General features: G+C 45.4%; 2 protein-coding genes across 2 annotated transcripts in view; one reads left to right on the top strand and one right to left on the bottom strand.

Annotated features, from left to right (window-relative positions):
• sh3bgrl (SH3 domain binding glutamate-rich protein like) overlaps positions 1-5,244 on the bottom strand; it is a 12,719-nt gene extending 7,475 nt beyond the window's left edge. The window contains exon 1 of the mRNA XM_008284949.1: positions 5,006-5,244. Coding sequence (XP_008283171.1) covers positions 5,006-5,050 — 45 coding nt within the window. The 5' untranslated portion in view covers positions 5,051-5,244. The remainder of the gene's footprint in view (positions 1-5,005) is intronic.
• Positions 5,245-6,198: 954 nt separating this feature from the next.
• hmgn7 (high mobility group nucleosomal binding domain 7) lies at positions 6,199-9,609 on the top strand. The gene is given in 7 exon segments (XM_008284951.1): positions 6,199-6,302; positions 6,304-6,370; positions 7,345-7,362; positions 7,521-7,550; positions 8,139-8,186; positions 8,272-8,391; positions 8,501-9,609. Coding segments are annotated over 7 exon segments (435 nt in total). The 3' UTR covers positions 8,549-9,609.
• Positions 9,610-13,243: the final 3,634 nt, after the last annotated feature.

Below are 13,243 nucleotides of genomic sequence, written 5' to 3'. Positions count from 1 at the left end.
GGATTAAGAACAAGATTAAAAAATCTGCATGTATAATTGTTTTGTGACCATATGGCCACTTTGCATCGAGGTCACCAACTGTGCATGTCCTGGAAACAAAATGTGCCATTTGGATTTGATTCATAGCGTGCGTGTGCAGAATGCCTAACAAACACTGACCTACTGTGTATGTAAGGAACACGTCCTCTGAGTGGACTCGGAACAGACGAGAGAGTAGGAAGAGCCTCATTTCCACATAAGCCTGTGTTTGTATTCCAGTCAAGCAGAACTCCATTCATTCCTATAGGAGACTCTTCCATCCACGGTTTCGACCTCGTTAAAAAATGTTTGCGGTGGATTTCGGAGAGAGAAAAACAAATTAGCTAACAGGCCGTTCAGCTGCTTGACTATGCTCCCGGCAAAATTATGTAAATATATAAATATGAATAAACTCAGAGAAGTTTAACACCGCGAGCTGTGCAACGTATAGAGTTCATGCACAGGGCTTCACATTCTAGATGCCGTCCTGGCAGATCAACCTCCTCACTTTGCTCTCGGCATGCGTTACTGGTCGTAGTAATGCTCCATGTGCGTACCTCAAAAAACTAAACGGTAAAAAAAAACAGTGAAAAGCTTCTCTGTTATCACTGCAATGAAGAAGTTTCCATCCATGAAAGAAGGAAGTGCCAGTCTTTGCACCGAACACGAGGGATGTAGTCTGTAAACTATGTGGCATTATCAACACCTAACAAAGCAGTTCGGAAAATTAGTGTAAGGCGAGTGTGATGCCATCCACATGTCCGAGTACACTGGGGTCGGGGGAGCATAAATTTTGCCTTCTGCACAAGTCAGCAAGAGTCTGCACAGGCCGCTGTGTGATCCAAAATATGCATGACCATGGACACATGCATCCACTTCACTACAAAGGCAGTACTGTGTACGTGCAGAATATGTAGATGCAGATACACTGCACACATAGAAAACATCTTCAAAGTGGACTCAAAATGGACTACAAAGTGCAATAGTTCAGAACATTTATGTGTCTGTGGTGCACGTCCACAAAGACCTTTAGTCTTGAGTAAGAAATGAGGATCAGGAAAAGGTTTCCAGGTAAACTGTCACTCACGCAGGCTTACTAACTACTGACTTACTAAGCTGATTTTCAATCTTTTGATTTTACTGCTCTCAGCTTACAGAAAAAAGCTTAAAACAAACACTGAGAATCCCCCGGCAAACACTATTTGACACAGGCCCGACTCATGTGGTATCACATTGTCAAGACAGCTTATGGACACACCCATGGAAGAACTGGAGCAGCCATCAGATGATATGAAGTTATTCTGGAACTGCATTTGGTTTGAGGACTGCACATACAAAGCTTCTGATTCACTCAACAGCCACAATCCCGAGTTAGTTCCAGCGAATCAGAAGCCTCTCAAGTTGCAGCGGAACATATATCATTGCACGGATCATTATTTTTGTCTAACTAGGATCTGAGTCTACCGCAGCTGCAGGAGAAGGAATCCGCACCATACGCACTTTGGTTTACATTCCACTTCGTCGTGTGAGAGTTGCGGCGGGCCGATGAGATCAGAACCAGACCTGATCAATCCCAGTGAAAGGTCAGAACTCTGGCGTTAATAGCTGCCAGACAATGGCAGGCATTGATCGGAAGGACTGTATCCAACAACACAGGCGGAGATCAATATGCTGGAGTCTGTTGTGCCGACACAAGGTTGGGGTCAGTTCATGTTCAATTCAATCAGACGGCAAGGAAAATACATTTAACCCAAATTTGCCGAATGTTCTCCGCAGATAAGCCTGAACGACCTTTTCTAATTCCTCTGAAGAATAACATTTGAACGCAGGAAAAATCCACTCTGTGCACCGGAGGAAACGCGAATCAAGCCCCGGCCCCTGTGTGTTCGTAAGGGATAAAGGTTTTTGCCTTGATTAGATCAAGTCTGATTTCTGCTGAAAACAGTCGCTTGCTGGAATTTTACCAGCAGCGGTAGCCTCCACCCAGTCCTGAGCTCAGTCAGCATTACAACATGGTTACAAAAGAGCCTTACGCTGCCACTCTGGCTGGATTCTCTCACTGCTGCCTAAAGGTGAAACAACAACAAAAGGTCAGAGAAATTAGCTCTTACATAAAACCAACTGACTCACTGAAGCCAGCCGTCCACATCGAGCCTGACCTATGGACCCTGACGTCCAACCTGCTGGGGAGAAAAAGCGCGGTAAAGCCGACATTCAGAGGCAGAGAGAATGAGGCGAGGATAGGCACACTGCCGGGTTCATTTATTGTGGCAATGAGGAAACTGTACTACAGCGAGTCTGCGATGCATAAATGGAACAGAGGGAGGAAATGTGCCGTAGAAGACGTAGCTTCAGTTGTGGTCCACAGTCTAGACACACGGCTGCAGGCGTGCGTGTGCATTTACATGTGTGTATGTAAGAAAAAGAAGCCTCGTTTGGTTGTCAAACTTTGCCTCAGTGTAACTTCAGCATTCACTGGAGTAATCTCTCACAGGTAAAACGCATGCAAATCCAGGAGGAATGTAGAATACCAGAAGCTTTTATTGGGTTTACGTGAGGACACCGGTTGGTAGGATGGCCCAATGTTCAGTGGTGGTAACAGTAGAAGTGTCTCAAGAGGATTCACTATTTCTTCCGGTTATTCGAACGCTCTGCTTCTCATTATTACTGGGTGGAATGAAGTCAGCTCTCCATTCAGTTTGAAAGGGATGCAAACCTGCATGCTGCACGGAGCAGAGGTCAGGAGTGGAATGAGCTGCCAATCAGTGGTTTGCTCGAGCAGTTTAACCCCCTCTAGGAAGCAGAACTGTTACATATGCATCCACTAATATACCATCTTTTCTTTCTTATGTTCCTGTTGATTCCAAATCACAGGATGTTAAACTGTAGCTCGCGGTGTCTCGTTAAATAGTGTGATATTAAGCACACAAGTTGTTCTCCCCCACAGCTCACAAAGACAACATTTACTCTGGGCCTATTGTGTCAGGCTGCAGTAAACCAGTGGGCACGAACACACCCAGCCTAATGTGTTTACCATACTTGCAGATGGGAACAAGTATGTTGACACAACTCACTTAAGCGCTTCATTATCTATCATTGCCCTCCAGTGCCTCTCCGAAATAAAAATCAAACACACATTCTGTCCAATAAAAGAATCCATTACAACTATTTTTTTATTACTTTCTTGCTGCACCGAAAAATATTAAATTCCTCAAACGCTGTCTAGAACTTAATGTCTTTGGGAGAAATAAAAACCCATCTGGATCATGCTGACAGTTGTATCTTGTCAGTTGCTGAGTCTGATACATCCCTCTGGCTGACTTTACAGTCTGCCTCCCTGATCTGCAATCGGTGGAGCAGGAGCTTTAAAAAGTTATTTTGGAAATCCTCCTACTTGTCTCCCAGATTTTGGCTTGTTGCTGAGTTAGATCGGAGTGATTAATGCTGCTGGTTAGCGGAACGCATTGTTCTGGAGACTCTGATGCAATCGAACTGCAAGGGCAGAAGGCAGGATGAGGGCTTCGACCACAATTTGCAACCCGGCAGCTTGGCATTGCATTTTAAAATAGCGTGCAAATCAGATGTCTTTAATGTGGCGGCATGTCCTCTAAATGAAAGAAATCATGATGGGTGTTGACAAAACTCGACTTTGGCCGGAGGTGCTGCTGCTGAGGAGTGTAAACTGGTGCAGAATGGAGATGACAACATGAGAATAAGGAAGTGTCCGCGCAGTACAAGAGTGCAGGAGCGTGTCCGCTTGTTCTACAAGACTTTACTAAAGACAAATCAATAATGAGGGGTAATGCATTTTCCCAGAAAGCCTCGCTAGCTCTAAACTCACTCCACTTTGCCTCGACTAGAAGCTCCTGCACTGTTAGTCTGCTGTTGATGATGCTGCTGCTGCTGAGCCTTTGCAAATGTCATTTACTGTAAAGGGCAATAAAGTCACTCAGAGCTGTCTGACTGAAAAGGGCCTCTGTGCTTGATTGCTTCCTCTGGACGCGAGCTGTGAAAACAAACTGCTCAGTGAGGGTAAATCATCCTAAAGGGGATCTGAACCACATCACATGACAGGTCGCTTTAAGTTAAGACACTTTTATGAAACAGAATTTATCTTTCAGAGCTCATTAAAAAAAACAAACTGCGATATTAAAACAAAGAGCGGATGCTGGGAACAGTTTGCGTCGCAGATTGTGCAACAGCAGAACGCACAAATATGTCTGACTACAACAAAAAAATATGACAGCATGGCCTGAATTCAAGGTTTAATGAGCTTGTAAGTGTAGTAAGTATAGGTTGATTCAGACCATCAGCAGGTCCTAAACACTGCGTAAGTGTTCCTGGGCTGCAGCTGCATGTCTAAAAAGGGGCCCTGGAGAATTGCATCACCATCATTCCTCTGCACTCTGGAAGAAACTGGCAAGTCTGAAGCTTAAGGACCTCCAGGCTGAAGGGAACATGAAGTAAAAACCTGCACTCTGGAGCAAATCAGATCAGTTATCGAGCACACAGACTTCCTGCTCTGGCATCAGGTGACACAGCAGAGCCTTTTAGGTTCATTTATTGATTTTTTTTTTTTTTTTTTTTGGCTCCCCCTCTCTTGCATACCTTTCCTGTTTGTTTCAAACTGCACACACAAAAAAAAACTCAACTGTCACCACTTGAGGAAGCACAGTGACAAACCGCAGCTGAGACAGAAACTTCCTCTCTGCTGCAAAGTTAAAGAAAGAGATGAACAACACACAGAGAGCTGCGTCCAAAAAGTCTTATTAAGGAGGGCAGATGCTTCCTGATGAGTCAGGCCACTCCAGACTGAGAGGATGACAGAGGATGGACATCAGTCAGTGAGTTCATTAAAAGTTCAGCTTGCCTTTTTTTTTTTTTTTTTGCTTCTGTTGCCTAAAACCCAGCCCTGGATGCTGCACAATTAATCCAGCTCCAAAAAAAAAAAGCCCAAACTAACGCATGCTATTGTTTAATCTCTTACCGAAGTGGATCCAGAGGACGTTGCTATGTACACTTTGATCACCATGGTGGATCCCTGATGCGGCGGTTCGGTCGCCCTTGCTCCTTTTTTGCACACACACACACACTTTCGCAGGCTGGGTGGCTCTCAGCAGCGGGAGCAAAGCAGCGAACTTCCAAGGGGATGAAATACGGTGCGTGTGTTGTCGCCCCAGCGCAGACTATCTGCGCAAATGCTCCTGTTCTCAGCACTGGATGGAGCTTTGCATTCCTCCTCCGCCTCCACTCTCGCCTCCCCGCCCCTTCTAGCCTCTCTCTCTCTCTCTCTCTCTCTCTCTCCCTCCCTCACACACACACACACACACACGCGCGCGCACACGTAAGATGGCAACACAACGGGGTTATATTGTCTGAATATTTCAGCATCGACCCCCTTTGTCTGGCAAACGCGAGCCAGACGCTGCCTATTGTTCCGCAAGAACCGCTGCAGGTGTTTTCTGCTTTAGGAAAAAAAAAAACCGCTACTCAGTGAGCTGATGGAGGGAAATAAAAAAAAAAAGGATGCATGTACAAAAAAAAAATAAAAATAACAAATGTGCTGTGATTGTTTTTGAGCACTTTTGTGTAACAGCACAGCCTCTGGAAGTCCTGAGCAGCCGCTGCCGGTTCGTTAGACGGGCTTTGTGGGCCCCCTGCAGGCGTCTGGGGCAGATTTTTTTTTTTTTTTTTTTTTTAACCCTGAAACGAATTTAGGGAAAGCCGACTGACAAACAAAAAAAAAAATGTGTCGGGAGAGGAGTGGGCGCCATATTGGACTCGAAGTGGTGAAATTTCTCCTCGCTGACCGCTGCAGATGTGAGCCCCGCTTCTTGTCTTTTTTTACGCGTTTGCACCGTTGGGCAACGCGAGCCTGTGCGCCGCGGGCCTGTGCCACAGTGCGCACAAGGCCGGCTCCCTCCTGCCCTTTTCTCCCCCTTTTTTTTCTGTCTCCGTGTTTGTGTCACACTTGCATGAAAGCAAACATGTCCTCGAATGCAAAAGCCCCCTTCTTTTTTTTTTTTTTTTTTTTTTCCTCCTCCACTCTTGCAGCCTTCCTCCCATCTCTGCCTCGCAAAAAAGAAGGAGCCATTCGCCCCAGAACATCACCGGCTCCCAAATTCCAAGTGTTCTGCAGCCCCGAATGGGGGCTCCGGATTGGCCGAGCGCCTATCAATCATGCCTTTAGCCGCACCCCTCCCCCCATTCAACCACTCGCCTCTCTGTTCCAGTGTGTTTACTACACTGCCGAGCATAAGGGAGACACTCGTCTTCACATGCACTAAGAAAAACTGTTTTTAGTTTGTATTTGTAAGAAAACCTCCAAGAGCTCAACATGCCCAAGAGAAAGGTACGTATTCTGAAAATAATAAAAATTCTTTCAGGGGGAAATCTGCCAATAATGCAATGCAAACGATTGAGAAGACATCCCTCTGAGACATTACTTAATTATAACGCAGTGTACGGCCGTTATTTCTCGCTGGGAATTTTTGCGTAATTTCTAGATATAATGTGCATTTTTTGCCTGTTGGAACCAATATTTTCCTGATCGGACGCGGCCTTTAAAAACGCGTTTTCCTGCATGAGCCGCTGTCCTTTGGGGGAGTCAGAAGTCTCTCTCCTGGTCTCCATGCAGTTAAAGCACAAGCAGCAGCCATGCTTTGCAGCTCTTGTCCACCTTCGTCGCCGACCTACCGAGAGCAAACGCGCCGCTTAACGGGCGCACGGCCGCCGAACCGGCCGAAAGTGGCGTCAAAAATTGCCTCAGTGCCTTTACTTTGCGTTTTGACCGCGAAAGCGAACATTGGCCGTCGCGTTTCTGTAAAATTATATATTTTCTCTCTTTGTTCGTGGTCCCAAATGGCTGCGGTGGCGTCGCTCGGCCGCCTGGTGGCGCACCGGAGCCGCGGAGCAGGTCCCTCCCCCTTCTCCAGGACTCCCGCGCCAGCTTTCAAATCCAAGCTTCATGCATTGAATGAGAGAAAGAGCTGGAGGGGGGAGTGGAGGGGGAAACGCGGGGCCTGGACCCTCAAAATGTGGCTCCAGAGACCCGCATGGCTCAGGACGCACGGCCCGCCGCCGAATCCGCGCGCTGGGCCTCCGTTTCTGGGCAGAAATCCGTGAAATCTACCTGTATTTGCAGGGAATTTTAGTTTTCACCTGAAACTGAGAAGTTTTTTCAGCAAGTCTGCAATTAGTCAAAATGTACAGCTGAAGCATTTGGCAGCACTTTGCTTTCATTATAAACTCCAGTTAAACTCCTCCTAATGAATAATTTTGCATTTTTTGATTTTAACCTATTATCTTTGTGTTTTTCCTAAACAGGGAGACGCAGGAGAGGAGGTAAGAGATGGGCAGGCTGGGTAACGCCTCATAATTAAAATTAAATTTTAATCAGTTTAAAGGATGGGGGTGTTTTTTTATAAAGAAGAAATATTTAATTAAAATGCTTATTTCAAAATGAAAAACTCCCTGTGATAACAATCTTTGCTCTGTTTCAGCCCCAGAGGAGATCAGCTCGGTTATCAGCGGTAAGAAGTGGCGCTTGCACACTCGTTAATCTCATTTACATTAACATACACCGTTAATGAACATGTAAAATACGGGAGAAAATGATTAAAAGTAGCAGCACGTGTGTAAACAGGTAAATAAAACCGTTTACTGCCTTAAATGAAGCAGAGAACTACATAATTTTGCAATTAACATTGAATCCTAACAATATAAAGCTAAAAACATGCGATTTTTTAAGGAAATTAGGCTTAAGAACAAACATGTAGCAGCGTAAAGTTGATAAATGACTCATTGCACAATTAAAACATGATTTAGATATGTGAAAAACTGCAGGGCTGGACATTAAGAGCAGTTTTACATCTGTTTACTGTGTAATACTAATTAAATGCCAACAGCATAATAGAGGCTGTCGTGCACCATAATATTCCTTAATTAAACCATTTAGCGAGAGATATTGGGGTCACAAAGCCTTAGCTTGTGTCATTATTCAAAAAAGTTTTCATTTAGGGAAGATTTTAGACTTTAAAAGTAGTTTTCTCTCTTCAGAAATCCATGGAAACGTCTGTAAAGTCTGTTTCTAGATCCTTTGTCTGCTCTGTTTTTCCCAGAAACCGGCCCCACCCAAGCCGGAACCAAAGGTCAAGAAGGCAGCAAAGGTAAGACGCCTTAAATCAGAGAGGATGCGAGTGTAAATATTGAATGCTCGGCTTGCTAATGGTTTCTTTTTTTTTGTCTTTACAGAAAGAAAAGGCTGTGAATGACAAGAAGGAGGACAAGAAGACCAAGAAGGCAAAGGAGAACGCCGAGGCAGAGGCGAACGAAGAAAACCACTCTGAGAACGGAGAGGCCAAGACCAACGAGGTGAGTCGACCGACCGGGGGAGAGTCCTCACCCTCTGAAGGAGCTGTTGAGATACCAAAACGGTGTTAAAAACCAAAAACAAGTCTTGACCTTGGCTCTTGTGTTTCAGGTGGAGGCAGCCCCCGAGGAGGCCAAGGAGGAGGCCAAGTCCGAGTAGCACCACTGCCCAAGCTTCCTCCTCCTCGACAAACTCCTCCCGAACCCACCCCCCCTCTAACCCCAACCCCAAAACCTACCCTTTCCCCTTCCACCTCCCACCCTCTACCCAGCCAGCCAGCCAGCTCTCTCCCCCCCCGTCTCCCCCTTCCCCTTCCCCTTCCCCTCCCCCCCCCTCCCCAAGTCTCTCACATGGTTTCCCTCCAAGGCGTATTGTTAACAGAGGAATATTTTTATCAATGATTTTATAAGTATCCGTACAGATTTTTAGCACAAAAAGCAAAGCTGATTATGGAGCGCCTTGCAGATTTGCAGTGGTCATATCAAAGTGTCTGCAAGCAAAGATGAACACACTAAAATCTTTTTTAAATGGCATTTCATGATTGTTGAAGGCTTGTTTTTGGTGTAGAAAGCGTGTCCCTGCCGGATTGGCTACGTCGTGAGTTGTGTATTACTGTGTTTTTCCTCCTTCCCCTTTGCTCTTCCTCCTCCCCTCCTCTTCTTCTTCTTCTTCTTCTTCTTCCTCCACAGATTAGACCTCCCTCCTCCTCCTCCTCCTCCTCCTCCTCTTCCTCCCCGACAGCTCAGCCTTTATCCATGTTTTATTAACGGTTCAGCCATGTTAATGTGGGTGATTCTTTTAGATCTCTAAATGTGCAGTGAGTTCCCTTTTTTTTTTTTTTTCGCTTCTGTCTCATGGTCTTGTTTTTTTTTTTTTTTTTTTTTTTCCATTGAAATTGTGTTTTAAACAAACAAACAAAAAAAAAAATAGCGTGTTGAAGCGTGTTGTCCATAAGAAAGAGGAAGACGAACATGTGAAACATTCCGGGAACAGCGATTGCCTCCGACCTGTCTCCTAGACGACCCTGCGTTGTAAAAAAAAAAAAAAAGAAACAGCTCCTGCTCCATCCACGCTGCTGTCATGTCGGCTTTTCTAAACACTCTGGTTTTTTTAAAACGATTGAATTTGGAAACCTTCTCTGACAAATGCAGGTGTCTGGTCCCTTCTCTTATGTTCTGAAATTCTCTTAATAAAAAGAAGTCCTGGGAATTTTCCTCGAATCGGTGTCTCCAGTTTGTTTCTTCCAATAATTCCACATAACGGCGAATAAAGTGAAAATGCAGCCGTGTTGAAATTGAAATTTAAAGAAACCCGCCTTTAATCGGGTTCTTTTTTTGCAATTTCCATTATTAACTACACGCTCGAGTTTGTCTGTGTTTATCTGTGTAAGCGGCTGTATAATCAGATGGTTTTAATAAGAACTACAACTGCATTCTAACTGCTGCTATGACCTTTTGATTAAACAAACCTCTGTAATACAATTTCGCTGCGGAGAACATTTCCTTTTGAGAGCAGCTCACCGAGGTAGTTCCTCCTACCTGCTTTGTCTAATTGCACACTAGATATCCTCAGATTCTCCATATTCTTTGTAGGTCTGTATGTGTTAACTGAGGTGTAATTTATTGCACAAATCTCCGACCCAAAAGGGACCACAGAGGACCACCGAATGATCCTCCAGGAGGACATTCGCCTCTTCATTCTTCATCCCACTAATTCATCCTTGTTTAGTCGCTAAAACGCAGACATTACACACCACAGCTGACTGAAGGCCTTCAGTGAAGCCTTTTCGCACATTAATCTATGCATTCAATCCTAAAGAGCAGACAGCTGTTTTTTTTTAATCCATCCAGCTCCTTCCTTCCCCTTCAGGCTTCACACATTCGTATTAAACTCTACATGAACTCATGCGCGTGTGGTTTGACCCACATTCACCTCAACCCCGGAAACCAAATATCAGCGGTTTACTTTAGTGGCATCACTTAAAGCGAGCTCCATATTGTGTCTGTACATACAAAGCTGCGTGCATCAATTCATGGCAGAGCGCTGCAAGGACAAGGGACCAGAAAATGCATGGAGTCTATTAGGCAGCATGAATAGGAGACTTTCTGGGAGCTTTGCCTCCAGCACTAACAGCATAAAGACGTGAACATGTTTACTGTGTTCTTTCAAGCCCAAATGCACACTTTGCTGTGAGGTAACACAAGCAGGGAGACGCCTCACTGATAATATAGTGAAAATGATTACAATGCTCCTTATAAACTGGACATTTTTGCAGGATTTGCTGATGCGGCTGCAGCAGGGCCTCTGGTTTTCACCTCACAGCAGCTCTAAGTGGTCTTCTAACCACGATTCACTGCCTGCATTTTGCGCAGAACACGTCGCTGCGCGCATTTTTGACCTTTCTTCCGCTATTGTGTGCGGCAGTTGCAGCTCCTCTGACCTGCATTGTCATGGCCGAGCACCGGGCTCCATTTTGTCGATATTTCTCTTGTGTGCACAGCGTCGCTGCGCGGTGGCGCCACTAGATGGCAGCCTTGCCTCATGTTTATTCCTGCTTGAAAAAGCCCCAGAGGAGCCATGTCCAGAGGCCTCCAGTGGAGCTTTGATTAACCTCAGGATTTATTAACTCCTACATTAGAGGTGTTTTTTTTAATTTTTCCTGCAGGCACATCACTGCTGATAGAAAATGATAAGAGACGAATCGTGCGTTTCTTTAATGAAAAAGCACTTCAAAGGCTTCCAAAAACAGACAAACCCTCCTCTTTCATTCACATCTTTTCAGTCCTCCATCTGTTTAATGTATTTACTTTTCAATTTAACGCGACGGTTCAATTAAGAGCGCATCATCCAGCGTCTCCTGTGTGAGATGTATCGATGTGAGGAGGGGAGGGGGAACTAAAAGGAAATGCATTATTGATCCGACCAGAAAGTTTCAGATCTCAATCACGGTGGTCTCGCTCCTTTTTTCTCTGCGTCTCCTTCTTTCATCTGGCTCTCCTCCTGCACCTCCATTCACTGCGCCTCCTGTGATCAGCCCTCTGACTCGGCTTTGATTCCTTGCAGACGTACACGCAGACATACAGCCCTTCTCCTCAGGCAATCAGGCATCAAAGTGCTAATTAGCTCCACTCCAGTATATTTTCCCCTCGTATATATATATACATGCTTGCTGCCTGAACGTTTGCCTGCCTGATTAACTGTACGTCTGACCATCTGCCTCCTTGTCTGCCGTTCCTCCTCCTCTGTGTCTTCTCACTGTCTCGTCTGGAGTAATCTCAGGGGAGTCTTGCCCCCCAGCCGTGCACAAAACACCCCCCCTCAGAGCTCGTTCTGTCCTTTCTAACTCCGCTCTGTTGACTAAAATAGCCACGATTTCTCTTTTTAAACATGCTATTCTGCCAGCCCACGCGTTTCCAGCTCCCCACACTCGTTCATTCACATCCACACATCAAGGGCTGCCTGCACACACACACACACACACACATATAACTGTGTAGTATGAGAGGGGGGTGGGGGTATTCTCAGAGTAAAGAATGAGGATGACCTTTCACGAAGAAGTGATTTAAATGACGCGGTGTCGTCAGCAGGGATATCACTGTGTGAATGTGGATGAGCAATTGTTGTGGAAAGAACGTCACGGTTTTGCACATATGCTTAAAGCGAGAGGACACACAACAGGTAAAAAAAAAAAAAAAACAGCCTGTCCTCCCTCCAGACCTCCAGACCTTAGTGATGCTTGAAATGAGCAGATGTTTAGAGGCGAGGCTCTGCTGTTCTGAGAGGATGCTGCTTGCTGCTGAAGCTGCTGTCTGGCTGTCTTAAACTGGTTTTGTTTATCTGCTAGACTGGCTGCACTCTTATGGGGGTGGGATGTGCAAAGAGTGAATGGGAAGAGGCAGGAAGAGAAAGTACTAGGAGGTGAGGAAGAAGAGGAAGCTTGCAGGAGGAGGGGGGATGAAGAAGAAGAAGAAGAGCTGGATGCAGATGGGGATCTATTCTCTCCGTGCACGCAGACAAGATGGAAATGAGTGGGCGTCTGTGACGTCAATCAGTGTACACAGACACACACACTCACACACACACACACACACACTCAGACACACACACACACACACACACACACACACACACACACAGAGCGAGACACTCCCCTCCTCTTCCAGTCCCATGCTAATACATGCTTCACTGCAAACAGCAGTGGTGCTACGGATCACAGGCACAAACATCAGCACACACAAACAAGCTCCTCCACCAAATACAAACACAGACACACTCAGACATGCAGATCTGAGTCCATCTCTGACCCGGCTCATGATGTCAGCCTCTCCTTCCTGTCATTCAAACACAAAGATAGGATTTTTCTCTCTCTCTCTCGTCATAGGCAGCGATGAAAGAAGTAGATTTTAAAACATTAAATCCTGCTAATCTGACTCGTTCGCACACGTCAGTTCTTCTAATGAACGCACTGCTGAGAGTTCACTCGACTCACTTATTTCAGTTTTCAAGAAACAAAGCTGGCATAATAGCAGACTTCAAAGGGCGCACTGTTTGAGAGTTAGAACGCTCCAGAGGCTCTTTGTAGTGTGAAGACAACAGCCGTGATGGAAACTTGCTGTGTCTTTAATGAGATGTTTGTTTGAGCTCATGGTAATGAAAGCGGGGTTAATCCTGATGAAGGTTAAAACTGGATCCAGTCCTTTGTTCACTTATTAGTCACATCGTATCGTTGACTGTGGTACAAAATGACTCTGACTGGAGCAACTTTATGTTACGTGAATGAACATTTAATATTCAGTCAAGATAACATAAGACTGAAATGTATTTGCTGACTTTTTAAAGCCCCTTTTCTCATAT

The sequence above is a fragment of the Stegastes partitus genome, unplaced genomic scaffold (genome assembly GCF_000690725.1).
Source record: "Stegastes partitus isolate 25-593 unplaced genomic scaffold, Stegastes_partitus-1.0.2 Scaffold382, whole genome shotgun sequence".
In the NCBI taxonomy this organism is placed as follows: domain Eukaryota; kingdom Metazoa; phylum Chordata; class Actinopteri; family Pomacentridae; genus Stegastes; species Stegastes partitus.
This window is presented reverse-complemented; position numbering and strand designations above follow the sequence as displayed.